General features: G+C 38.4%; 1 protein-coding gene across 15 annotated transcripts in view; it reads left to right on the forward strand.

The window, feature by feature from the left end:
• The window catches only part of ncam1a (neural cell adhesion molecule 1a), a 513,459-nt gene that overhangs the window by 378,252 nt on the left and 108,081 nt on the right, over positions 1–27,126 (forward strand). For 10 of the 15 annotated variants that reach the window (XM_041801697.1, XM_041801707.1, XM_041801703.1 and 7 more), the window contains 3 exons: positions 1,056–1,216; positions 3,616–3,758; positions 17,326–17,355. In XM_041801697.1, the coding sequence (XP_041657631.1) occupies positions 1,056–1,216; positions 3,616–3,758; positions 17,326–17,355 (334 nt within the window). The remainder of the gene's footprint in view (positions 1–1,055; positions 1,217–3,615; positions 3,759–17,325; positions 17,356–27,126) is intronic. The other 5 variants (XM_041801701.1, XM_041801702.1, XM_041801712.1 and 2 more) reach the window with 1 other exon arrangement.

Raw genomic sequence — 27,126 nt, forward strand, 5'->3', positions numbered from 1 at the left:
AATGTTAGCAAATGGAGACCGCATGGCTGTGGTCTGTTGCAATGGGTCTGATTAAAACACCTGAATTCAATAATTAACAGGTGTGGCCAAATACTCTAATCCAAATAGTGTATGTTGATTTTTATGGGACCAGAATGGCATTTTTAACAATCTCTGACTGACCTGGAAATAAATCAGCAACTACAGCAGCTCTCTGAACCCTCTGGATTCAAATTAAGCAGTAAAAGAGGAATGAACTAACACAAGCCTAGTGATGGATTTTACATTAGCAGGAATAATATATCTCAGCTTACTTTATTCAGGGTAAATTGGTGATGCTTGATCACCACTCAGGTTTGACAAATACCAAGCCCCGATCATTTCTCCTCATAAAGCTGTTTGCTCAGTATGCTTACATATTCATGGTGCATCATTTACGGCTGTCATGCAGCAGCACCACTGCTGTGCAGAGGAAGCTGTTTTGAAGAGACGTACACCCTTATGCTGCTCACAGCTGTCGTCCATGCAGCAAAGCCAGTGTGTGACGTGAAAGCTGAGGTTCAGGGAGTTACAGTTCCTTGCCCGAAGAGATTTGAGACAGGCAGGGAGGTTGCAGGGAGGACAGATGGGTGAAAGACAAGACGGGGAAGGCTCTGTTTGTTATTTGTCATTCACTGTCTGCCTGCAAAATGCTTCAGGATGGCTGCCACTGGAGGCATACAAATACCTAATTCTCCTCAAACAGGATTGCAACCTCTAGCGAATCCTCGGCTTCTAAGAACTGCAAAAGCAGGCATTATGATTGAATTGGTGCATGGCCTTCTAAAAACACAGATTTGTAAGGGCTAAAGGAGAGCTGAGGCAAACAAAAGCTCAGGAAATGTCAGAGATGTTCAGCACAAGATGGCTTTTTGAGTCTCCCTGTCTTTGTTGTGTACCAGCCAGTCTAGTCCTAAGATAAAAATCCAACGTGTCATTGTCAGCAAGTGGCAAAGTTTCTTCTTGGCATCTCTGGTTGTAAAGCATACACTTGTGATTCTAACCTTCCTGTTTCCTCTTTTTTCCCTCTCTTACAGTAACAACATTGTCCTTGAAACAGGCGATAAGTACAGCCTGAACGAGGATGGCTCAGAATTGGTAATAAAAGACGTCAAGAAAGTGGATGAAGGAGATTACACTTGCATCGCCAAGAACAAGGCGGGAGAGAAAGCCGAGGAAGTCAGCCTGAACGTGTTTGGTAAGAGAATAACTCCATTCCTCTACAAAAGCATGGAGAACGCTGTGGGTCTTTTCTCTCCCTGGCCTTTTTCTTTTGTACTTATTGACATTTGCTGTTCGCGCCTCTACAGCTTATCCAGTGGCTGGGTGCAGGGTTACGCAGCGTGAAGCATAGGGTTTTAAAGAAAGTATGTGCTATTGAAAACTAATTAAGCCACCCCTGAGGACATTGAAAGATATCACACTAGAGTTTCTCCTCATGAGGAAATGTGCAGCAGCCTTATGTAATCTTGTGCTTGCAGCTCCATTATGGGTCAATGGGGTATGAAACCACAGCGCTAATGAAGCCTGTCTGTATGCTTTACAGCAGCCGTGCTAACAATATGTAACTGCTATATAAAGCCATGCTAATGATAATGTTTAAAGAATGGATCCAGTGACTGTCCATGATGGGAATGAATGTAGTCCAGAATCATAAGCTGCCTCTGCACAGCTCAATGATTTTAGCCAATTATGGGTTGTTTTGGTCGTTCTCACCTCTCTTTAACTCCACCATAATCAAGTTTATTTCTATAATAGCAGGCTGATGTCTTGTTTGGAAAAAGCTCTGATATATCCACTCTGCACTATACCTGTCTAACAATAATCAATACAGATTTTTAACATCCAGGGTTTAAGATTAATCCTAGTACACCCCTTAACCTGAACACTTACCCTTTACATTTTGTGTGCTCACGTCTGCTCACGGGGTATGATGTCCCAATTCTTGTTTGTATGGAGAGGTAAAATGCTAAGGTTATGCGGCAATATTTGAGTTAAAACTGACACATTCACAATGCCGACACAAACGCATTACTTTAGCTCAACACTTCTTCATAGTTTTAGAAATGTACTCTCTCAGTTGATCATTTTAAACTACTGAAGGGTCATCCTCATGGTAACTGTAAGCTGTAAATATGTATTTATCACTTCATTAAATACTGGAAATGTTGCTTAAATAAAGATTTTAACATAGCAGTGTCTTACTTCCTTTCAAGTACTTACAATTTTAATCATAAACACATAGCAATGCACTTCTTATTATTAATAAATATTAATATTTTATATTTGATACCTGCAGCAAAGTCAAGTAATTTAATATAATAATAAGAAAAACTTTATTTATATAGCATCTTTACAAACAGATGTTTACAAAGTGTTTTTACGGAATAGCAAGAGCAAGAACAAAATAATCGCATTAGCAATAAACCAACAGAGAAAGTCTTGATAATCAAATAGAACATAAAAAAAAACTGAAACACAAAAGTCTATGAAATTAGCACAATTAAAAGAAATGGGAATGACATAGATGATCAGTTAAAATACTAAAAGATGGCGTTTCTGATGAGGAAGGAGAAAACAGACCAGTACAGAGTTTGAATAGTGCCATTGATGAGAAGCAGCATGCCACCCATTGTCAGAGGCGGGATAACTAACTCAGTGGATAACTTCACACATGGAGCAGAAGTGTCTGACATGAAAACAATAAAAATCCACCAGAAACATGAGCAAAGGAAATCCAGCAATGGTCAGTGTACAAAATGCAACATCTGAACACATCTGAATATATTTTAAAAATATCTAAAAAACATCTAAAACACTGCCCGATGAAGACCGACATGAGCATGAAGGGATAGACTGACACTGTTGGATCAACACTGACAGGATACTCCTACACTAAAGACCATTTAACTCAGAACAGAGTCAAAATTACACTTTGAGAATTGAAATCAAATCTGAAATGTTTACCACTGAGAAGTAAACTCTCCAATTTTGCTGTGTGCCTAGCCAACAAATAGAGTTTCAAGAGTCAAACTCCTATTATCATTACTAAGGCTGTCAGCATAAATGCAGTAATTGTAATTAATTAGGCTCCATAATTAGTTCATTATTATTTCTAACTGCATTAATTACATGCTTTGTCTGTGTCACCAGTTTTATCAGATCCCACTTTAAAAATCAGCCCAGAGCAGTCAGTAGTCAATCACTAGATTACATGCTGACTTTTTAATATGGAATAACTAAATGAAACAAACTTCACCTGAAAGATGAATATTTGGACATGAATAACTGTGATAACCATCATGACAATTTGGGGTTGATGAGAATTTATTTGGGTACATTTTTACTTCACAGTTTGACCCCTGTCCCATCAGCAGGAGGAGCCCTAAATTTCCCGGCTTCACTCCTAGTCAGCTGTCACCCCATTCATCTTGATATACAGTACACAGTAGAGACTAAGATAGAGCTAAATTATCACTATTTATTTAACCCAAGGTCGTTTGTTGACCTAAAATAGTCCTCTAAAGCAACTTGATGTGATAAAAAGCCCTTGTAAGAGTGCCTTGCTGCCTTTAACATGTGTTGTCTCTTTTTTAGTGCAACCCAAGATCACCTACCTGAATAACCAGACTGCCTCAGAGTTTGATGAACAAGTCACCCTGACCTGCGAGGCATCGGGCGACCCCACACCCACCATCTCCTGGAGTTTTGAAAACAGAGTATTCACTGAAGGAGAGCAGGTACTAGCAGTTTTTTAACTTGTAGTAAAAGTTGTCATTTACACTCAAACAGTCCACTTATTCAAATGTGCAGGGATTTTACTATCAGGGTAAAAGGCATAATGCCCTTGAGACCACTCTCAACATCATTTAATAACAGCACAATCCAATTACACAGATTGTAACTCTTTCAACAGAACTCAATACATAAGTATAGAGTTTCACGGATTGACATTGAATAGTTTATGCTTAGTTTCCTATACACTCTTTACAGCTGAATACCAAACAACTGCATCTAAAAGTTTTCAAATTCAAGTGAAAAATAATCTCCTTTTTAAATCAAATCCTCCATGGTTCCTTTCATCAAGAGCTTGTATTATAGCCTTTAATTTCTGCAAGATAATGTGGGCCAGCTCTCACTGATGATCTACGGTCTATTTGTCAATAGAGCACACACTCTGCAGACCTTGTTAACCAATCATATGCACATGGTCTCCGAGAGGAATTGCTCTACTTACACTTTTGATTTATTCATGAAAAGCAGGGCATGACTTTGACCTATTACTGAAACATGCATCAATATTTGCATGGAAATGTTTAGGCAACACAGTCTTAAAATTACATCTCTGTTCTTCAGAGGTTCCCTTTGTAATAATGATGAAATATGACCTTATTAAAAGTATTCAATGCAGAGAAGAAATTGAATGCTATTGAATAAGAACAGTCATACAGGTTATTCATATTGTAAGACCATTGTCATGCCATGTTAAGGTAGAGCACAGCTGTGCTCTTTCCCATATCACTGATTTTTGTATAGTCTAATTTTTTATCAAGATGTAGTAGTTTGAAGACCCTAGCCTAGGAATGTCCAGATTTTACTCAGTGAAAAACGCAAGAATATCTAGGGCACTGTGACACTACTCACACTGACTGTTTTAAACCAATCCAGGGTCAGTAAATATATTATAATTCAGTATGCTTAAAGAAAAAAACAGCCTAGATAACAACTTTACTTTTACAACTGACAAGGCAAATAGCCGATCAATGTTAAGGATTTTGGGGTTGTTAATCAGATCTCAGGAGGGCCCTTGCTGACCCTGCCTACTACTTGATCCACCCTGTTCAGGATGAGAACCACACTCCATGCAGGCAGCAGAGAAGACAGCTGCTGACGGCTCATCTCAATATTTAGACACAAAACAAAAGCAAAATGCACAAAGCTGTGAAATTTTATGGGAGTGTTGATGTTTGAAGATGATAAGCGTGATGTATTTTGTAAATCTAACCTTGAGACAGAGGAGCTAACAGCCTATCATGCTGCTGTTTGCTGCCATACATCTTTTGTTTTTATTAATCAGATCATTTTACATCGAGAAGCCATTATTTCTATGAAGGGCAGTAAGTGTCACACTTCTGCAGAAGTCTTTGCATTAACAGAAAAGATTGTTGGAAACTGCTACAACAAAAAACACAAATGGGCACATAATGAATGCATATTCAAAATACTTTGAATTAATAGAAAAAATAAACACAGCTTCACAATTGCAGTACTCTGATTGGCTCTTTTCCAAGACAGACATACCATAGAGTTAAACATTCTGACTTGTGAAGGCCACAAAATGATAAATATGGTACTATCTCAGCTCTGTTCTGGAGTCCGTCCACAGCAATTATCCGTCAGAATTATTCTCACAGGATTTATGTGTCATGTCCGTCTGGGAAAGTGTCCATCAGAGTACTTTCATTATAAGGTTATCTGTGTTTGTGTTTTCTGTTTTTGCAAAGCATTCTGATGTACATTCAGATTGAAAGAATGTTGAATGTGAATAAATGCTGCACCCGACAGTGTTTGTGGTGTTGTTTGTGCGTTTACAGTTAATATTGCCTTCAGAATTACTCATGAAAAAGCCCGTCAAATATGGTCAAAATGTTTGTTTGCTGACTTAACATGGCAGCACCAGCTCGTGGTAAAACAAAGAAGTACAGTTAGTTCCTATCCAGGCCATATATCATTTTAGTTTTATGAAGGCTAAAACTAGTGTCCTGGCAAGCCATATATAGTTTGGACACTCCCTGATTTAAGGCTGCACTGCAATATTGTTTTTGTCTGCTCAGTTTTTTATCCCACACAAAATAATTTTATAAAATGAATACAATTCTGGATCTGATATTATACAGTTTATGAAACCCTTCCCAAAGTTTACAAATCTATGTGCAAAGTTAGGAAAATGTGCTCTCACATTGAAAATCTGTCTGCATTGAGCAGATTTATGAACTGCTCTTCTTTTTCTTCTCGCCTGTGTCTTCAGTGGCTTATTAGAACAAGGAAAGACTCTTGAGTATGTATGAACCACCAATCAGTGCATGCACTCATTGATGCTGCTGGAGAGAATCCTGCAATACTTGAGGGAAATGTAGAATGGCCTCAGTCATTAATAACCGGAATAACTGGTTTTAAGCAGTCAGACCTGGAACCCTGCAAAATGAATTGCTGAATTTTGTGCATGGTTGTTGCTTCGATCATTTGAAATTCATGCAACCACACAGATGTTGTGAAATCAGTGTGTAATTGTGTTTAATAATCAGGATCTCATTTCCAAACGAATTAGTCATGGTTTTGATTTTTGAGTTAATTAAGTAGCCTTTTCCTGCACCATGCTGCTCTGCTGCCCCATGAGGGCATCCTCAACCCACTTTAACTGACCTGTTTTGCCATGCAATGCAATGTCAGCACCTGCATAGCACCTGCATAAGACATGTAGCCTGTGGTGTCAAGGTAGGGGATAATGCCCACGTGCTACAATGCGAACCCTTTTTGATTCATTTAATCAGTTCCATGGTGTTCTAAAGAGCAAGATAGGAAAGGTCTGTGTGAGAGCGATACCAAATGACATCAGTATTCCAGTTGGTGAAAATGACAGACAGCCTTTTGGAATGATTTTCAATCATTTTTAAGGAATTATTCTGTTAAAGATTGGAATTTTTCAATTAGTGTGACCTCTGCTGTACTTTGTTGTCAGTCCATTAGCCTATTAGTAGTCTGTTTGCCAGTCAGCTCAGGCCACTCTCTCTCTCTCTCTCTCTCTCTGCCTCATACACTCAAAACTTTTGTAGAATCCTAAATCACCTCTTAAATTTACACTTTAGAAAAGTTTTGATTCTCCTACTTTTTAAACTTTCTGCAGCCTTTTCCAATGCTGCTGGAATTGCACTAATGATTCTGTAGGTTTCTATCATGAATGCTAGAGGGGGGAGAGTGCAGATTGCCATGAAAACCAATTTCCAGGCAGTGCCATGGCATGACATTCCCCAGTGTCGCTGAAAGTATATGTAACACTTCACTTCCTGTTCATCATTAGCATTTTAAGAGGGAATATTTTTGTCGAAATAACTGTGTAGAGTTCACATTGGAAATTCCTAGAGACTTTTGGAACAAGTTAGAGTGATTGCAGTGATATAGCTTAATTACGGTGGTGTAAAAGCCCTTTGCCCACAGTCTCTATCTTTTTAAAAACAGTTAGTTTAATGCTTAGTTATACCACTCTGACATATTTCTGTGATCATCCACTTAAAAAAAGAGCTGAGACTTTTTCTCAGGCTGAACACGATGTAGGAGGAAGGAAGTCTCTGCACATAAAGCCACGTAAAGGTTATGCGTCTTTGTCATGCTCCGGTATATATCCTCCTTTCTCTCCTGGTGTCCTTCAGGAGCAGCAAAGATAACACTGGATTAAAGTGCTGGCTATAGAACACTGTAAAAGGCTTCTTAAGCAAGTGTGCTATGAATACCCATCCTCTGCATATTCTCCATTACAGTGGTCACAGTGTGTTGGCAGTCGCTAGACTCGAGAGAGAATCTCATCCCGAGTCTATTGTTATGCTCTTATCTGTTCATTAAAACTGTATAATTTTGAAAAATCCATCTTAACGGTCTCTTCTGACAACGTGCATCATGTGAGGAGTAGATGGATTAGTCACTTCAGAGGGATCATTTTCTGCTGTGAATACATGGTGTTAAGATAATTACCCTGCTGCCTCTAGCACGCTTCTGGATCCAGGAAAAACAGCTCATATTGTGGTGCATCAGCCTGCACTAACCGCTGCATTAAATCTCCATGAGTCTTTTTAAAAGAGTGGAAGTTAGGTGCTGTGTATGTGCTTTTTTTAAAGGTGTCCATCCCCTGGGTTGTGGACTGGTGTTGGTGCTAAAAATTGCTACCTTGCCGCAGGGATATGTTATGATTGGACCAAACTGATATATGCATGTCACAACAGGTGTTCTATTCTTGGAAACATGCACAGTCAATGCTGTAAAGCTCCTGTCCTGGTGTGTCCCACAGGACAAGAGGAGACTGAGTTTCACAGTATTTGGGCCAAACTGTCCTACTTTACCTCATAGTCCTGCACAGCTGTGTTTGGATGGTGCTGTGTGTGGAATTAAAGTCGGCCTATGGATAGTTCAGACATTTCACTGTGAAATGAGCTGTTTTACGATGGATGTCATCATCAAAGTATAGAGAAATGTGAATTGCTTTGTTTGATCTTTTCTTGCAGTTTTGTTGAAGAGCATGTGGACTAAAAGGTGCTACTTTTACTCACAAATTACTTGTAAAGAACAAAACCAACAATGTTTTATGTCAAGGTCAGACTTAGCAGCAGTCGTAGGGTTTCAGGACCCATCAACCCCATAAATTGATGATTTAAGAGGGGGGCAGATGGCCTAGCAGTTAGGTCATGCCCTATGTACGCAGGTGACCCAGGTTCAAGTCCTTTCCTTCATTTCCTGCATGTGTCCCCCTCACTCTCTCATCCCTGTTCCCAAAACATATCCCAATAAAAAAAAAGCCAAATTATTGAAGCCCTCATTGGTGTCATAGTGAATGTCAATCAAGGCCACATTTTGGACCCTCTGGACCTCTTGACAGAAAGTCTTGCATGCTTGATTTTTTCTCTGCCATTTGCCATTTGTCCCATCATGTCAGCGACATTGACCAATGGGTGCACAGACCTCTCTGAATGTGCAGAATTCCCAAGCGTAAACAAAACAAATGGCAAGTTGAAAAAAGAATAATGAAGTTGGTGGTGTGAGATGGAGCTCTATGACAGAGGGAAAAGTTCTTTGAGCATTGCAGTCCCTACCCTTGAGATGTGTTGTTGACGACCTACGATGTCAGAATGAAAATAGAGAAATAATGACAAGAAATAGCAGATGCACTCCTGGGTTGAAGTGCTTCAGCATGGTGTTAATGAAGTCCATGTTGTCTCCTTTGTCTGACTTAGCTATGTCTGGCTTTGTGGTTTAAATTTATACCAAGTGCAACAAAGAATGGTCATAGCTGCACCTGGTCTTGCCTTGCCCTTTCACATGAACATTTGTGGAGAGGTAAGTGCTGGCAAGAAAGCCACTTCCCTCCCATTCTAATGTCTATTTGACTATGAACAGAAGATTCTGACAACACAAAGAAAAGAAAGAGCCAAAGAAAGGCTTCTTATAATGTTGTGTGTCAGATACATGCAAACATGTCTCTCACAGTCTTTAAAGTAACCCTCACATCTGCCCGTCTCAGCTGACTTGAATTCAGGAGCGTTTTCAATAAAATTAGCTCAGCTGATGCCGATTTACAAAAAGATAAATCACAGTTTTCTTTAAATGGAGTATTTTAACACTCAAAGAGAAGTTTTTAAAATGTTGGCAGACAATCTCAGCAATTACCACCTGCATGGTGAGGACAACTTTGTGTTTCTACCTGACATTTCCAATTGAGGTTGGGCTGCCATTGTGTCAAGTTATGAAACTTACACCTGCTCCATCCTCAGTGTAGAAGTTATACCCAGGTGTTACGCTTAAGAGAGCTTTAGTCCAGGCGGTGGACGTAACTTTAGTCCCAGGCATATGACCACCTGGTGCATTTGGCCCTAGGTATGTAACTGCCGTTAGCATTAGCAACAACTTAGCACGTCAAGCATCATAACATTAGAATAGATAAACATAGTATATTACAGTAAATACCGTGCATTCACAGTCGTCTTTCTGGGTGTCGTCTTGCCCCACCCTGACTGGTCAGGTACCACTGAGTGGTGCCTAATGTCTGCTGAAGTCATAGCACAGATTTATGACTCCATGATATCCTACTCTGACTTATCTGGCACAGAGACCATCATATCAGACAAAGAAATAGTCTTACCTTTTCTTCAGGTGTTCAAACAGCTGGGCCTTGTGCCTTGTGGGGGACTAATTCTACCTTCTAGTATTTAAAGCAGAAGATGTACAGTCAGTGGGACTAATTTAAGATTATAAAAAAATTTGACTGGCTATGAAGGCTATGAATGCTTTGCCATCTCAAACATCTGCTGGTACAGTTTGCTCAAAGTGAATGCAGAGTAAATATTAGACAAAACGCTTGTACTGGATAAGAATGAGAACAAATACAACCAAAGATGGGTTTGCACAGATTTAAGATGGATCAGCTTTAGTTGAAAAATGCACTTATCCAGAGATGTAAACACTTAAGTTCAAGTATGCAACAAGAACAGGGGTTAAGTTTGTGGATTAGACTTAGACAGAGCAAGACCTACAGAAATCCTTAAATTTATCTGTTGTAGTTGCTAGTTAACTTAAAGCTATCATGTTCACAGTGGGGGGATTTATTTAACATTTTGAAAGACTGTGACTAGAAGCAGAATCCATCTATATTCAGACTGACAGTGTGATTGTGAGCCTCTCCAGAGGAACCTTAAAGAAATTGTTGTGTTGAAGTATTTGAAGACTCTGTAAAGATTTTATTTGAGGAAACACCTGCAGTCTACTTCAAGCAGACAACTTGAGCTGCACTGATTTCATGCTTTTAATGCATCATTGTCCAACCACCAGGTACATAAAGCAGTGTGTCAGTGTGTTCTACCAGGCCTCACTTTCAACCCCCCACCACCAGCTCTCACTACATACATCAACACATACATGTCTATCAATATACACCAAACGCCCACCGTAAGTGGCTTTCACATTTATACCTATCACCCTGACACTGTGTCTTTTCCTGTCTTTGTTTTAGCAGTTTCAATGTCTGGTAGACATCCAGCATTCACCTGACAGTCCTCTCACAAAATTGACAGGGATCATGGGCCCCACTTTGGGCATCACTGGTTTAGAACATTCTTGACTTTTATTTAACCTTCATTTCAAGATTCCTCATTATCCTCTCTTCCTCCTGTGGCTGACTGGTGATTCGTCCAGGGTCTACCCTGCCTCTCGTCCAGTGACAGCTGGGATCATCTCCAGACAACTGCAACCCAATGAGGATAAACAATGTGGATAATGATGATGATAAAACTGACCTGACTTGACTTTAAATAAGTTAACCTATTTCACTGCAAGACACTCCGCAAGTTAAAAATCTTGTTCCATTGGCGGATTATTTGCTTTTAAGATTGATTTTCAGGCTTTTTTGTGCAGCTATTATAGAGGAGGACAGTGGATAGAGTTTGAAGTGAGTGAGGGGAATGCAAGAAAGGAGCATCTATTTTAATCGCTAGGCCATCTCTGGCCCAAAAGCTTAATTTTTGCTTTTTAATCTTAAAAAGATGTTTATCTGGAGTTGTCAGATAAATGTGGCTTATATATACTGTGATTAGATGTTTCGGACTAGAAGCGTGACACGCACACTTGATAAAATCCAAGTTTTGCAATGTAAGTAATGTCAAAACATTGTCAAAACTGAATTGGACAATTTAATTGCTTTATTTCTAAAATAAATGGATGGTCAGTTACTTTTTCTCATTTTTTCTTAAAAGCATAACAGTATGTTTCCCCTGAGCTTTGTTTAACAGTCTTATACTCCAGGGAGAAGATAAGAGAGTCCCTATAGATTCAGTAAAACTGTACTGCTTCTTTGAATTTTCTTTTAAAACTCTCCATAACAAAGAAGTTTTAGTTTCCCTCCTTCCAACATCTGCTTTCACAGGAACCTCTGAAAAGTTTTGCTCCTTTTTGGTCTTAAACTCATTTAAGAGATTTTGTATTTTCATGTTTCGTTCCAAGACAAATTATCCAGATTTCTTACATTTTCAGTGGGAGCAGGAAGTTTGAATGGTTGTTTGTCATCAAAGGCTCTTCAAATTCAAAGATTCATCCTATCATCACAGTTGATTTTCTATTTTTCAGCAGATTTGGACTTTTTAAACTTAAATCAAGGAAAATGTGGCTTACTTAAACCATAAACAAACCTAGAAAACCCTCTGATTAAGTGTATGACACAGAAAAAGCAAATCACTTCAGCTGAATAAGCAATTTCTGCACATTTGTCACCATGTAAATAATCAAATGAAATCTCCAAATTTGAAATAAGTGCAAAAATGTGTGCAAGAACAGAATGTGGGATTTCAGCCATGGATGAGGCATCAAGTTTATGCAACTCTCGCTACAGCCTAGAGCTGGAAGATACGGCTTCAAATTTTTGTTCCAGTTTTTTTTTTACATTGTGGTAGTCTTATTTGACAGTGGTATAAATGTATAAAGGGTAACACATTTAAATGCATATTCAAGTGCACTCTCCCCTTAAATCTAGCCTGTAATGGCAACTTATTTCTTTGTGTAAGATCAGAAAAAAAGATTTTATAAGTCTGTGGGTTCACTTCTTTGAAACTGCACCTGTAGTTTTAAGTTTCATTTCTCTCCTACTGAGGTGTGTCAGGCTTCTACTGACAACAACATGTTTTTTGATGTGGGCGTTCACAATAAAACACCTGGGCAAACTAAAACCTACAGACTTTTATTCTTACGAAATTGTTAGAAATAGCATCTATTTAATTGATTCATTGAGCTTTAGCAGAGATACAGAAAAGCGTTTGGCGCAACACAGGTTGTAGCTGCTTAATGCCACAGTCTGTTCTTTGAATCATCATGGACTTTAAACAAGCCAGCCAGGAGTTAAAACACACTCTTGTTTAAACCAGGGGTTCAAAAACTTTTCAGCTTGTAGCACCCAAAATAACAGTGCCAGAGACCCTGAAGGTGGTTAAAGCATATCATGGTGCACTGTGGAATATAAACAAATTCACATTTTAAGGAGTTTTTACACATATTACTTGCATTTAAGCACCATTTTCACTCATTAACTCCTGTGTTTATTCATTTATTTATTTAAAGATATAGTTTTAGGCCTTTTTAATGCCTTTATTCAGAGAGAAGGACAGTGGATGGAGTCGGACATGGGGATAAGAGAATGGGCAAGAGACATACAGAAAAGAAGCCACAGGCTGGATTTGATCCCTGCAGTTTTAATTTCATCGACTAAAATTATGACTAAAATTGTTTGTCGACAGCCTTTTCTTCTATAATGATAACCAGACTAAGACTAGCCAAAGCTGTCAAACACAGAAGAGAAAAAAATGTCATTAAAATATTATTCTTCCAAGAAAATTAAATATAAAGTCGTGATTTTCTCTGAATTGTGAAATTTAGTGTGATTATATTGTTAAAATTGAAAAAACAAAACCAGCTACACTAAGATTTTGCACCTTTAAAGTGAATTGAAACATGGCTTTCCTTCTGGTTCTTTCTTTAGAGCAAACTTTGCCTTTTTAAAGTTTGATTGGCAAACTCTGCCAATAATAGAAACCATTACTGCCTCATTTTCCATCAACCTCTAGCTGAGTCTTTGATTCTTTTTTTCCCCACATTTTTACCAGTGGGTTCATAGGTTTCATTCATCGTAGTCCCTAGTTTTTTTCCCATTAACTGTGCCATTTATGACTGCCAATCAGTGGAAGAATTCAGCGTATCCACGGCTGTTTTGTGAGCTACTGAATCTTATCTTCCACCTGCAACACACAACTTGCCTGTCCCCACTTGCAGTTGTCACCCAGTATCCATTCACAGCCTGTCACCAGCCCTCTCTCTCCTATCTATCACTGTCAGATCAATTTTGATTAAATGCATTTGTAATCAGAAAATCCTGCTGATCAGTTGGTAATAGCTGTCACTAATTTTCACCGGATCGTCATTCATCATCGTCACGTTACTGTTTGCCGTGCTCTGCCTTCCATTCACGTTCCTGCTCTACATCTCAGCAGCCAGGCCACAAAAGGAACAGACATATTCATAATGAGAAATGACAGAAGAGTCATTTTTCTGGCTGCTTCTGCTTCTTTCCAACCTCACTTGTCTTGTGTAAAGTATAGCGAATATTAACATCATATCATCTCCTGAGATCGGATTTCAATGTGATGTAGAGGTTCTTTACAAATTAGGACCATTTGTCATTTTACACCATTAGATAAGATTTATCTGTATATACTGCTAATGGAAGATAAGTGGTGCACGCCAGTGTTCTGTACATAAATGAACAAGTTAATCAAAACACAGAATGCCAGGATGAGAAAGCTGCTGATTAGAAAAACAATGTCCCTAGATACGGGTAATGGCTCTCTCGTAATTAGTTTCAGTGCTCTGTTTTCTTTAGTCTGCCGCCAAATTCTGCTCTTTTTAAGAGTAAATTAATTAATGACACACTGAGAAGCCCCCGTGCTGCTTTAGGACGATACGCTCCAGTTTGGCAGTCTGACCAGTCATGTAACTCCCCTGAAGGCAATCAAAGAGTCAAATTAGAAATACTGACCAAACAGTAGCAGTCTGCTTTTATTCAAAAAGCAACATGTGAAGATGTATTTTGATGTATATTGATTGTTTCTCTGTTTTGTATTTGCATTTTATTCATTTATGTATGCTTATTTCATTCAATAAAACAATTCATATCCAACGTTAAATCTTCCACTTTTGAAGAATAACCTTGTAATATGCACCCCGTTTTCACAAAACAGTAATCAACCAATCATATACATGCATAATAAAAAACATAGAATAGAAGAAACAAGCTACAGGCCAAAACAGCTGCTCAAATCCTGATACCAGCTCATAAGTTAGAACACCAATCACAATATCAAGATAATGTCATCACAACACAAACAAATTTGACCGTGTTTCTTCATACTTTGTCATCAAACTAGCTTTAATATTTCTTTTAAACATAGTGTTTGACTTAGACTCTTTGGTTTCTCTGTCAATATTAAATATAATAAAAATAATAAACTGGTTCCTTTTACATAAACACAGCGTTCCATCAGTTTGGTTTTAAATCTTTTTTTTTTTTTTTAAAGATCTCTGTTACTTTTAAATTATAGCCATTTTCTCTTTTTTCAAATTCCTTAAGAGCTTTATATATAATTTTCAGAATACTATTATCATCTAATTCATGAAATTTCAGCAGTTGTAACTGAATAAAGGGTTTGATTGATCCCTATTTTGACTTACACTGAAAATTCTTACAGCTCTTTTTTTGTAAAATAGAAATTGATTGAGTAAATGTTTTACATGCACTACCTCAAACTTCAACACAGTAGGTCAGATATGGAGCAACTATTGACTTATATGAAAGGTAGAGTTTTCCCATTATGGACCGGCTGCTTTGAACAGTCATATAAGGTGTGATCTCTAATATGGTTAGAATCAGGGGGGCACAATATTGGGCTTATGCTGATATCCATTATTCCAATATTTACAAATTAATTTAGCCAAAACCAGTATTGATGAAATATATACATCTATTTTATTTATTAATTAAATTATTTATTCTTTCAGAATTATTTTTGGGCTTTTTAAGCCTTTAGTGAAGAGGAGCAGTGTTAATTTTGGCAGCTATTTTTACTTTTAGTCTTAGTCTTTAGATGAAATGTCTTTTAGTTTTAGCCCCATTTGAGTCATTTCAACCAAATCATTATCTGGTACCAAATCATGGTAGTGTGTTCTATGCATTCTGCTAAACCTGGGTTTTTTTTTGACAGATTTACCCACAGTGGAGAAATATCACAGATTTTGAATGTCCGACAAAAACTACATAACATTTTAGTCTAGTTTTAGTCATCTTGACGAAAACTAAACTTACTTTTTGTCAGTTTTAGTCATCACAGATCTATTTTTGTTAGTCTTAGTCTAGTTTTTGTCATGGAATAGGCTGTCGACAAACATTTTTAGTCATAGTTTTGGTCAATTAAATTAACACTGCAGAGGAGAACTGTAGACAGAATCTGAAACAGGGATGAGAGAGCTAGGGGAGTGATATCTAGGAAAGTGCCTCAGGTTGGATTTGAACCCAGGTCGAATGCTTACATGGGGTGCCTTAAACATAACTGGACAAAGCCTGTGTGACGTCAGCCGTCTGCTTACAAAAGGCAAACTCAAACTGCTTTTGAAGCCAGTCCGCGGCAACTTCCACATTGAAATCACTGTCTCAGCCGAACTTTGGATCAACCTAACGGCCCACTCGCTAAGCTCAACTTCCTGTCAGCTAGCTAGCTAGCATTGTGGTTGACATAAAGGTAGCTTCTGCCTGTGAAGCAATCAGTCAATCAAATGAGATGTGCCAGTTAGTGTGCAGACAGGTTTTTCCTAAATATAAGCTAAACCATTGTGGTCCCTATAAATTCATCCCCGTACAGTGACAGGACATGAAAACATTAACTAATGAGACACGTTTGTTTTTTAACCAGGCTGCTAGTGTAAAAAACAGGTGTTCAGACAGAACTGCTGGTGTTTCTGCAGCCAGCCTCGCCTCAAATGGACACTCCGGAGGTTGGACTGGAGGTTGCCACTAGGCCTTAATCCCCCTGGCCACCTGCACCCTTATACATCTCTTCTTGACCTAAAACTTCCATCCTTAAAACCCACTTTACAGTTTAACCTTGTCATGCAAAAAAAAAAAAATCTTCTTGAGAACACAAAACTATGCTTAACTCAAGAAGTTTGCCATGAACACTGGCTAGTTTCTGTTTGGCGCACCAGACTCTTTGTTCCGTCTTTAGATTTGGCTATGCGTTTTGATTTTTGCTTTGCTGTCAGTTTTAAAACCTTACTTTGAATTGATCATGGTTCTTAGGTAGAAAGTTTCATTCATTCTGAAAGTAACCCCCTCCTGCAACTTTTATCTACATTTATGCTGACTGTGCATGAATTATTCATACATGTTTCAGTTTGTTTACCATAGATAATGTGCACATTACTGCAGCACTTTACAAACCCTGACACATATTAGAATGTGTTATCCTGTCAACCAGGCAAGTGTTTGTGTCCGGGTATTTCACTAGAGTATAAAACTCAATTCTCACACTTGAGTTGAGTGATTTGTCACGGTGTTATGAGAATTATGTCTGCATTAGTTTCAATCAAAGATACGTTTTAGCATAAACAACACAACAGTAAGGCAGACACAAAGTTCATCGTGATGGATTAGCCAACTTACCTGGCAGTTTCACAGTTACTGCAAGATTATTTTACTGCATTTTTAAACAGATCCAAATCCAAAATGACCCAGAAGGTATAAAAATGCACTCAGAGTGGCCTGTGAAATGATTGAAAGCTGTGTGTATACGTGCAGCCAATGAGTTCTCACAGCCACCGGTGTGCATCTTACTCAGAAACATGAAATGATTGCATCCTTGCTGCAGGTGTGTCCAGTCTGTGATATGGATCCTTTACAAAGTCTTACTCTGCTGCCTGATGCCAATGTTTGTCTTCCTATCTGTTTCTCCCTTTTAGGCTTCATGGACGAGACCAGACAAATATGAGGTATTGCTACTAATTGTGGTAGCCTGACACTAGTGTGACTTACACTGTAGATAACCCTGTTTCTGCAGAGCAGAAGTGTTGTCACTAAGAGTAGATGTAATGCTCATTTGACATAGCTGTGCACTAAAAATGTAGACATATGGATATGTACATTAATCCACGTAGCTCCAGTGTGCATTTAGACTCACCCTATTTCCTTTTCCTTGTTTTTTTTTTTTTCTTTTAATGAATTTCATTTCTAGATGCAGAGAGTATCACATTATTTTGAAGTAGTAGTTCTATTATTTAGACTTCCAGAATGCTGTTATTTTTCACTTATTTATTCATTTAGTAGGCTGGCAGCTTTACAGGCTCACACATAAAACACTGTCTGCTCTGCTGTGGGTCAGTCCAAACTCACCAAGCTCTACTAAATCTTAACAGAGTGGTTTTAAATGGTGCATATGGATGTTATAATTCCAGAGTCTGCATGTTTCTACTTCATTTGCACGCCACAATAGCTGGCACACTCAGTCACATGAGGACTTAAATCACCTAAAACTACATCTGGTAAAGGGTCTGCTTTTTTCTAAGCAGAAGCTGTGGGGAGTGGACTTTAAAATGAACTAAAATAGAATAAATATTCTGGTCTAGACAACACACTATTGATTAAGTATGTACTACTTTCTGTTGTTGCTTTGTAAAGCTACTTATTCATACTCAGTCTTAATGTAAGGCACCCCAAACATCCTAGCTGTAAAAGAGGGAGACTTGTCTCAACTCTGCACAACCAGAACAGCAAATAAAGCTTATTTATAGATGGGCAGCTCATTATACTGGTTCAATATTCACCAATAAAGACTGATAGATGGATTTATATAACACGTTAAATTTAAAGTTCAAACATGTTGAGTTCTTTTAACCGAAATGTTAATATTAGAGCTTTAAAACAATTAAAACTTTTAATCACAATAAATCCTAGAATTTCTGTAGTTAATCCAGAATCAAGACTCTTTTAGTGTTATGTTATGCCCTGAAAACAATGTGAAAAAGGCCCATATAACTTAAGTTTTAAGCAGCTATGAGGACTAAGTTTTCGAAGTTTTAAACAAGAATAATTATTTACAAAAATAAAAGTAAATTACCTCAGTTAGGCTAAAGATAACAAACAAAAGCCATCAAAAGTATTTATTCTAATAAACCAAAGAACAGTAGCCTTATCTCCTCAGTTTTCAGAAATAGGAGAAGTTACATTAGTTACATAAATATTTAACCCTACGTTACTCAAGTATATAATAATACTCTCAGACAAAGAAGCTTTGGCATGGCCAGGAGGGTTCCTGCTGTGCTGTGTTGATCTTGCTGTTTAAACTGAGGAACACCTGTGCTGCAGCCTATCACCTGTTAGACCAGGGACCTGACAGGCCAATCATCACCTAAATAAGCAAAGCAGACAACAGACTGCCACACCCCACCAGCACAGCAAATTTAGGAACAATAAAGAAACATTACAACAACAAAAAACCCTCTACGACCATGGTCTCAACAGTTATTTTGGATTTTTTTACTGTCATAAGCTAAGGGTAACCAACTTCCTGTTTGAATGCAGACCTGCTTTTATAGGTAGATCAAAGATTATAACATGAGCTCTACCATGGAAAAGGAGCTTGTTTATGAACCACAAAGGAAATAAGGGGGTAGTCAAAAAGTATGATTAATGAGGCAAAGTGCAGACGACTTTTAAATCGTCCAATGAGCTGTCAGTGAGGTTTAAAAAGTGAAAGTAGACATTAATTATGGACTTTAATTATCACAATAAGTGATTTATCTCAAAAACCCCTAGTCAACTAAAGGACTACTCCTATGTTATCTTTTTTAGTTGAGGTCTTACATTAACTGTTTCTAACAGTTTTCAGAGCCAGGGAAATACTGTTTTGGAATTGTAATCAGATGTCTGAAAGTTTAATCATCCAAACTTAACCCCATACCGGCAAACCTCCTCATCCCTAACGCATCCTACTATGTATTTCCAAGTTGAGTTGCCCAGCTTGCCAATTTCCATGGCTTACTTCTTATTTTAAATTGAGGACTTGATTGAAAACTACCCTCCCGCGTGCCCGTGTAGATCAGTGGGTAGAGAAGGCGCCCATATACAGAGGCTGTAGACCCTAACGCCCTGGTCCCTGGATGGATTCCTTGTCTCTGTGCTGTTTGGTTCATGTCTCCCCCAACCCTCTCTCTCCATATTTCGTGTATCCTCAACTATCTTATCTAAATAAAGTCAAGAAGCCTTTATTATGATCTATAAAAGGTATATTTACTCAACAGTAAACTGTTGTCTCAGTTTTATTGTTAGATATTTAGGAAAGCTGTAAAAAGGAACGTTCCAGGTTTACACTGCAAGTGATCTTAGCATGCTTTTGAGTAGCATTGCAAAGCCAGAAGGGCATTATTTGCGGCTTTTTTTCCTAATTTTGCATAATGGTCAGTGTTTTAGAGGTTTCTGCACACCTGAATGTGTGACAGGTACGTGGGAGAAGGATGCCATTTTTGATTAACAGTCCTCAATTCAAAACCGGAAGTAAGCAGCAGAGATGGGCAGATCGGAGCAGCGCTCATCTGTACTTGTTGTATCATGTTATTGTTTTGACTCACTCTAATAACTGTCAGTGTTTAAAAATAAAGATCCAAATACCATAACATTTTTCCACCTTAGTTTTCTGAATTTAAGTAATTCTTTGTTTTGGTTAGCTTTCAGGGACCCAATGAGGCCAGTTGAAAATAATTGACCTAGGGTCCAATTTATACCATGGTCATGCTGGGTCAGTTCATCCAATTTACGCCAGGATAAAAAGAGAGGTTCTCTTACCTGTCCTTTTACCAACTAGTCACTACTTTTATTTTTTCCTGCATATTTTGTCATTTTTCAGTCCACTCAGTGTGACAGAAGTAGGAGAAATCCCATTTGCAGTGTCCTCATTAGACATTCAGACATTACAGGGACTCTCAGCTGTCTTTTACCTCTGGGGATGGAGCAAATATTCTTAAGAAACAGACTCCAGCATGCCACGGTAAAGCAATGACAACTGTGTTTAATTATAAATCCCAATCACTTTTCCACACCAGCTCCCTGCTGTCATCTTTGGCAAGGAACATGCAAACTCTTGGCCCTCCACGAAGTGAGACCTCCTGCCCTCAGATTGAACTGACATGAATTAACAAGCTAACTTCACTCTCAAGTACACACAACAAGGAGAGGAGCTGATTTATGCTTCTCCTAAAACATGTCTGAACCTTTACTGCAGAAAAATGACATCAATACTGAAGTGTTAATTCTGCAGTTTCACTGACTGCAAATGTCATGGAATCCAGTTTGGTCAAACACCAGAATGCACCTTTACAGCCCGGCATGAAATGTAGTCATTTATTTTACTGATACTCAGTGTATGCAGGGTATTTTTGTTTTTGACTCATCCATTTTGATTTCATGAAGCCTCAGTGTTTAAATTATTATATGTAGTAGGCCCATGGATCTTTTTTTTAAGTAAGGAACGTTGGGTAGATTATAACATGGACTTAGCTGCTGAAAAAGGAACTTGTAATGGATTGGAAAGGAAATAACACATTTAGGTATTCTTTTGAGACAGTGATGTGAAATGTTTGCTGATATCAGTTTGGGGAAGTTTAGGGGTCTGCCATGCTCCCAGGCATAACAAACCCCCTTGTATAGCACCTATTAATAACCATGGCACTGTGCAAAGAGGGCAGGTCTAGACTTCTATTTTTATATCATTATAAAGACCCAGCGTTAACCCTCTGAACCCAACATTGTTACAACAAGAAGAGAGGTAAATTAAAGTTAAATAACTTCTGAACCCTAAGTCAGAGCCACTTCTTTCTCCTCTGGAAGCCCACTGTTGTGCTGTTCTTCTAGGCTATTCTAGTGATCCTGCAACATGGGTGACTTTTCAGGGTCTTCAAAGATTAAATCCATCTTTTTTTTAATCCATTTTGTGATTTTTTTTTTTTATCTGTTCTGCCACTAGCTTAGCAATAGCCACCATATTGTTGTCTCACAATGGTTGCCATATGGGCTGTGACAACCAATGGCAGACTGCTCTGTCGTTGCGCCATGCTTTGCCAAACTGCAGATGTCTTTTCACCTCGATTCTGGTGGAGACAGCTTGAATAGCTCATAATAGAGAGAAAGAGAGACAGAGAGTCTGTGTGTCCTTCTGTGCCACTTGTGACAGGAATTGCTTTGAATAATGGCTCTTAAACAGCCAATTTAAGAAGGCATATGGACTCTTTATGTATGTATTTTAATAGTTTGATGAATTTTGTCACAGAATGATTTTTTTTCACCCCTTTTGTCCCCAAGAGATGTGAAAACAAGTCTTGGTCATTATTGTTTACTTTGTGTCACAGATTTAATTTTTTTCTTATAGTCCCAAAACTTCTTTAAGATTCAAGTGACATTACTGCTGCACACACATTCTTAGAGCCCAGGTTGCCCTGAAAAAGAGGATGCTCGAGCTTGCCTGTGCACCACAGGGTTTTACAAGCTTTTTAAGACAGTAAGACCAGGCGAGACAAAATAGTTAAGAAATATCTTAGGTCTTAAAAGGTTAATCACCATGAGCTCAAGCAACGATACAGTGGCAAGGAACCAGAGTCATGATGAACAGCTATCTGCTAAAGCAGGGGTAAGGGAAGAGCAAGAAGTGAGAAGAGGGGAATGCAGAGAAAGGGGTAAATAGAAGCTGGGTTTCCATAATAGTTTTTCTCAAAATAAAAGCAATATTTTTTAAATTTCGATTAAGTATACTTGCTCTTTGAATGTGTTTCCATTGAAGGGAGTTTTGGGCATGAGCTTCGCAATTCTCGTAAAATGTCAAATGTCGCAAGACTCCCCTGCAAGGAAGCTGGATGCTGAAAACCTGTTGCGTGTTGTACAGTTATGATAACATCTACATCTACAGCAGTTGCCTTGATAATTTTGAACAAAAGACGAACATATTGGATGATAGTTCAGAGGCAAAGCCCGTATGTATGGCAAAAGCCACGTACAAGGGTGTAAGTGTGATGTCAAGAAAAGTCTCATCTCCTCCTCTGAGGTAAACTCCTCATAGGAGCGTAAAAAGTGTTTAGCGATATTTGATTTTTATTTTTTTATTTTTTTAAGTTAAGGTGTTTCCATTACTAGTTTTTTAATCCGCTATTTAAATGTTGCACATTTCTAAAATGGAAACCCAGCTAGAGAAATATAAAAGTGGGTGGTGGGTATACTTATTTTTGTAAACATGAGTTACTATATTTTGGGTAGTTTAATGGATACCTTTTACCAGCGTTTCCGCTAGACTTTTTTGTCCCCAGTCAAAAGGACCAGCAGTCCTCAAGAATTTCGGCCATTTAGAACAACTATCGGACATTTGCTTTAATAGTATTTTGCTGCATTAACAGCAGCAAAACACATAAATCTGATATTCTGTGATGCATCAATACATACGAGTCTGCGCTAAACGGGAGAGAGGACACATTTTTATTTCCAAAGCTGACCCAAAACTGAGACAGTAGAAACCAAGCCAACAGTAAACCTGAGCAATGATTACCCTGTGATTGCAGACTGGTAGACATGTACACATGATTAGAACCCTAGGAATGACTGCACACAGACTTTCTCTTGTTTTCCTTTGTGTAAGTGGTTTAAAGTATCAAAATGAAAGCTGCGCGCTTTTCCTTACACACGCAGTCAGTTCCATCCTCCACCGACAACAACGAAGCATCCAAACACATAACAAAAGTGCTCTGTTAACTGAACACTGCGTTAGAACTCTACATTTCAAATGAAAAAAGAGTCTTACCGTTAGTTGTCTAATATCAGTCCTCATGATGATATAACTGTAACCTCTGCTAAAGCTGGAAATCCTACCATCCTAGTTTATTTGGACTAGTCCCAAAAAGACTAAACACAGCAGATAGTCTGGTCCAGTCCTCCTCTCATTAATAGCTTATCCAAGACTACGTCTGCTAATTTACCAGGACATCCCGAGCACTAACAACCAGCTATGGGGAAGAGAAATGGAGTCTTTTCACTACCAGCTTCAAGCCGTTCTGCACGATGAGATTCTGTGTCGACTACAATCCCACTTTATCCACTACAAGTCTGCTCGGCGTAGGCTTTTCTCTCTCACTGCTGCTGCATCGGTGTTTACGACGCTCAGCTATACAGTTCCCTTTGTTTCAGCTTCTTCATTACTCGCAGTGATGACAAACTCAAAATCCCTCCATACTGCTGATGATACTAAGCCTTTGGTTAACCAGGAAAACCTCGCTTAAATTAAAACTCTGCTTTACAAGAAAGTTCTGGTCAAACTGTCCCTGCAGAGTCTCCAGCAGTACTGAGCACACTCAGAGAGATAGAATTGGTTTGATGTCATCATGCATACATAATTAGCCATGTGCTTGCCGTCTGAGGAGATAAACAAACTCAGCATCGCACGACAGTAAGTGTAGTAAGTTAGTCTACTTTTAGTTTATATTAAAGTATTCTCGCAACATATCTTCTGGGTTACACAAAATATAATATGCAAGTATTCAGTATTTACTTATCTGGTCATTGGCATGTTTTCTGCCAGACATTTTGACCAGTTATATTTTTATCTGCCGGACTTCTGCCCTTTTTACCGGCCAATGACCGGCAAATGCCGGCTAACGGAAACTCAGCCTTTTACAAGTATAGATAAGCCTATGTCTCCATGGTGCAATTGATAAAAGACTAAAGACAACTTAATTTAAAACTGAACTAGTCTCAATGTATGGATTAGTGTTGACCTTACACCATAACTTAAGACATAACGTTTGCATAGGTGTATCAACAGGCCTCAGAAAAATTTTATGACAATATGAAAAGCAAAGTTAACCTGCATTGCTAAAAATCAGTAAAAGCAAAATAGGCATTTTGAAATTACTCCTACCAGCTAAATAAGTCTGTTCATTTTAAGACATTTAACATATAAATGTATATGCACCATCAAAGAATATTTTCATGCAATAAAAGATTTTTTGTTGCTTTTTTAGCCTTGAAAGAAGATGTTGTTTTTCTGGTCTTGTCAGGTGAACATATCTCCTGTTAAGTATCGGGATATTTTTACACAAAACTGGCCAAATACAGTCGTTTGGTGAAGTTTTTGTTGTGTAGGAGGGGTTACTAACCCCTGACAGTGTTTTCCTGAAGACTTCTCTTGTTTTTGTAAACAGCTACTGTAGCTGCTATTAGTAGATGCCATGTGTAACCTTTTGCTGTTAAGTTAAGCTCTTTTCCAGTGAATGAAAAGTGTTATAGTGCATGTGCTATACTATTTATTGTTGTATTTCTCCTCCCAATGTTGTCCTCCCCTAGGAAAAGAGTGGGAGTAGAAAGCATTCGTTTAGCCTGATCTGTCTTTCTGGTTGTTAAGATAAAAGAATTAATGATGGAGCAAACACAAAAACATGATCTATCTCTGATATTTTATGTGTTAAGATTTGGTCTGTCTATGTTTCTGCACAGAGATAAAAACAAACATTCTGACTTTAGATATGTTGATGCAGCCCAGCTCAGAAAATTACCTGTTGATGGATGCACTTCAAAGAGTGCAGCATTGATCAAATGAATCCGTATCCTCAGTTAATGGTTTGGCCTTGCTTGTTTTAGATCTTGGCTGAGTTGGGTTCAGTGATAGGTATAAATCACAGGCTGCTAACAAGCAGGCATTACAATTAGTCATATTGATAAATGTAGCCTAAAAGGTGGTATTATGCTGAAGAGAGCTGCCAAGTCTTCAGAGATTGTCTTTATTTCATTGAGAAGTGCACTTTAGCAAGCAGCTCAGCACTTGAATCAGATCAGGGTTTGATTATAACAACCTGACTGCTGCTGAATGCTGCTCAGATCAGCTCTGATGAATAGAGCATTCAGAATAAGCTCTTAAAGTTGGGAGCGATCCCATGGCAGTGATGTATTAACCAGATAAGTGGATCAAGGTTCCTTAGTCATCATAAATAAGAAACTGAAACAACATCACTGGCAGACTTTCTGCAAGATGTTAATGAATGAATTTTCCGAGAATCTTGGTATGTTTGTTGAAGGTTTTCAGCTCATTATAGTGCATTGGGAATTTAATGCAGAAAATGTCTTCGGGCTTCCTTTCCTTTTTTTTTTTTTTTTTCACAAAAATAAGGGAGAAATATTGTCAATTTATCCCCCATTTCTAGCAAATTTTTGATGCAAAACTTCCAGAAATATTCTTAACTACTGCCATATATATATATATATATATATATATATATATATATATATATATATATATATATATATAAAAAAATTTTTTAGCCTAAAATATGAGGTTGCATTTCTAGTCATGAAAACACTATTCAAGTTCAGTAAAGTGACATTTTGGATCTTAAATCTGCAAAAATCAAACCCTGCCTGAATTATTTTAATGTGAAATTTCAACTTCCTTTAGAGGGAAGTCAAACTTCCTCTGGGTTTGTTGTTCTTAGCTCTGTGTTCACTGACAGCTTATTATTTGTTGTTTTGTTTATTTAATTTGGATCTCTATTAGCTGTACACTGGAGCACAGCTAGTCTCCCTGGGATCCAGGCGAAAAAACAAACATATTGGGCGCGCAGATGGTCAAGTGGTTTAAGGCCTGCCCATTAAGGATGGAGATCATTATTTTTATTGGAAAGTTACTCGATTCCATGTTGTATAAGCTCCAGTTGTCAACACCTGCAATGCTCAGTCTATGTTTGCAGGATTTTCTTCCTAGTCCGGCAACAAGAGTCCTTTGCCCCGCTGCCTTCATACTATGCACTGCTGTTTAACAGCATCAGTGTGTGTTGATGACCCGCTCTCAACCTGAGGCAGTCAGTCCATGTTAGCACCTGGACTTCTCTTCAGGAGGACTGAAGTTGTTCCTGGGGAGAGGGAGACAATGCTGATGATCTTTCATCTGCATTGTGCATCATGGTGTGATAGTTTCATCAATCCCAGCCTGCCTGTTGGTGCTTCTAGTAGTTAATGTGAATATAGTTTTTTATTCTAAAATATATCTAAGAACTCAGTCAAGATCACTAAAATATAATGTGGAAAGCAGTGTATTTATATGCAAAGCAAATATAATTTTTCTAAGTCAGGGTTGGGGTATTGCAGATGAATAGATACAGCATATAACAGTGCTTTATTCACTGCTTGTCCATTGTGAACAGTTTTGTAGATTTATGGTGACCTCACAGCGGTGTCACCAGGGCCCAGGCTCTCAAAATCTTTGGCTCTCGCTGACAGGGACCACTTGAGTGAATTTAGCAGACTGTTTAATATCTGTAGGAGGTGCCGCTTCACCTTCAAGAGCCACATCCTGCAGGAAGATCCGGCCCCTGAATCAGGAGACAGTTATTAATAAGCTGAATTTGGAACAGCAGCCACATTGTCGGCTCCTCTTGACAGGCTCAGACTCTCTTAAGGACACTGTTCCACTATTATCATTTATTTTCCCTTTTGCCCTTTTCAGCTGCAGAAGAAAATCATATTTGAGGTGCAGCTGTGATGACAGAATCTGCTTTTTTAGACGTAGATTTGGCATTGGTCAGGAGGTCGGAGTAAATGCATGAACTTCCAGGGGTTACATGGGGTGACGTCAAGCCTGATGGTTCTTGCAGATGTGTTATCACATTGCAGAAAAATGAAACGACACACACACTGGTTTCCAGCTATTTATTACAGCTTCTGTACTGGCAAGGGCAACTCTA

Source organism: Cheilinus undulatus, linkage group 12, assembly GCF_018320785.1.
Source record: "Cheilinus undulatus linkage group 12, ASM1832078v1, whole genome shotgun sequence".
In the NCBI taxonomy this organism is placed as follows: domain Eukaryota; kingdom Metazoa; phylum Chordata; class Actinopteri; order Labriformes; family Labridae; genus Cheilinus; species Cheilinus undulatus.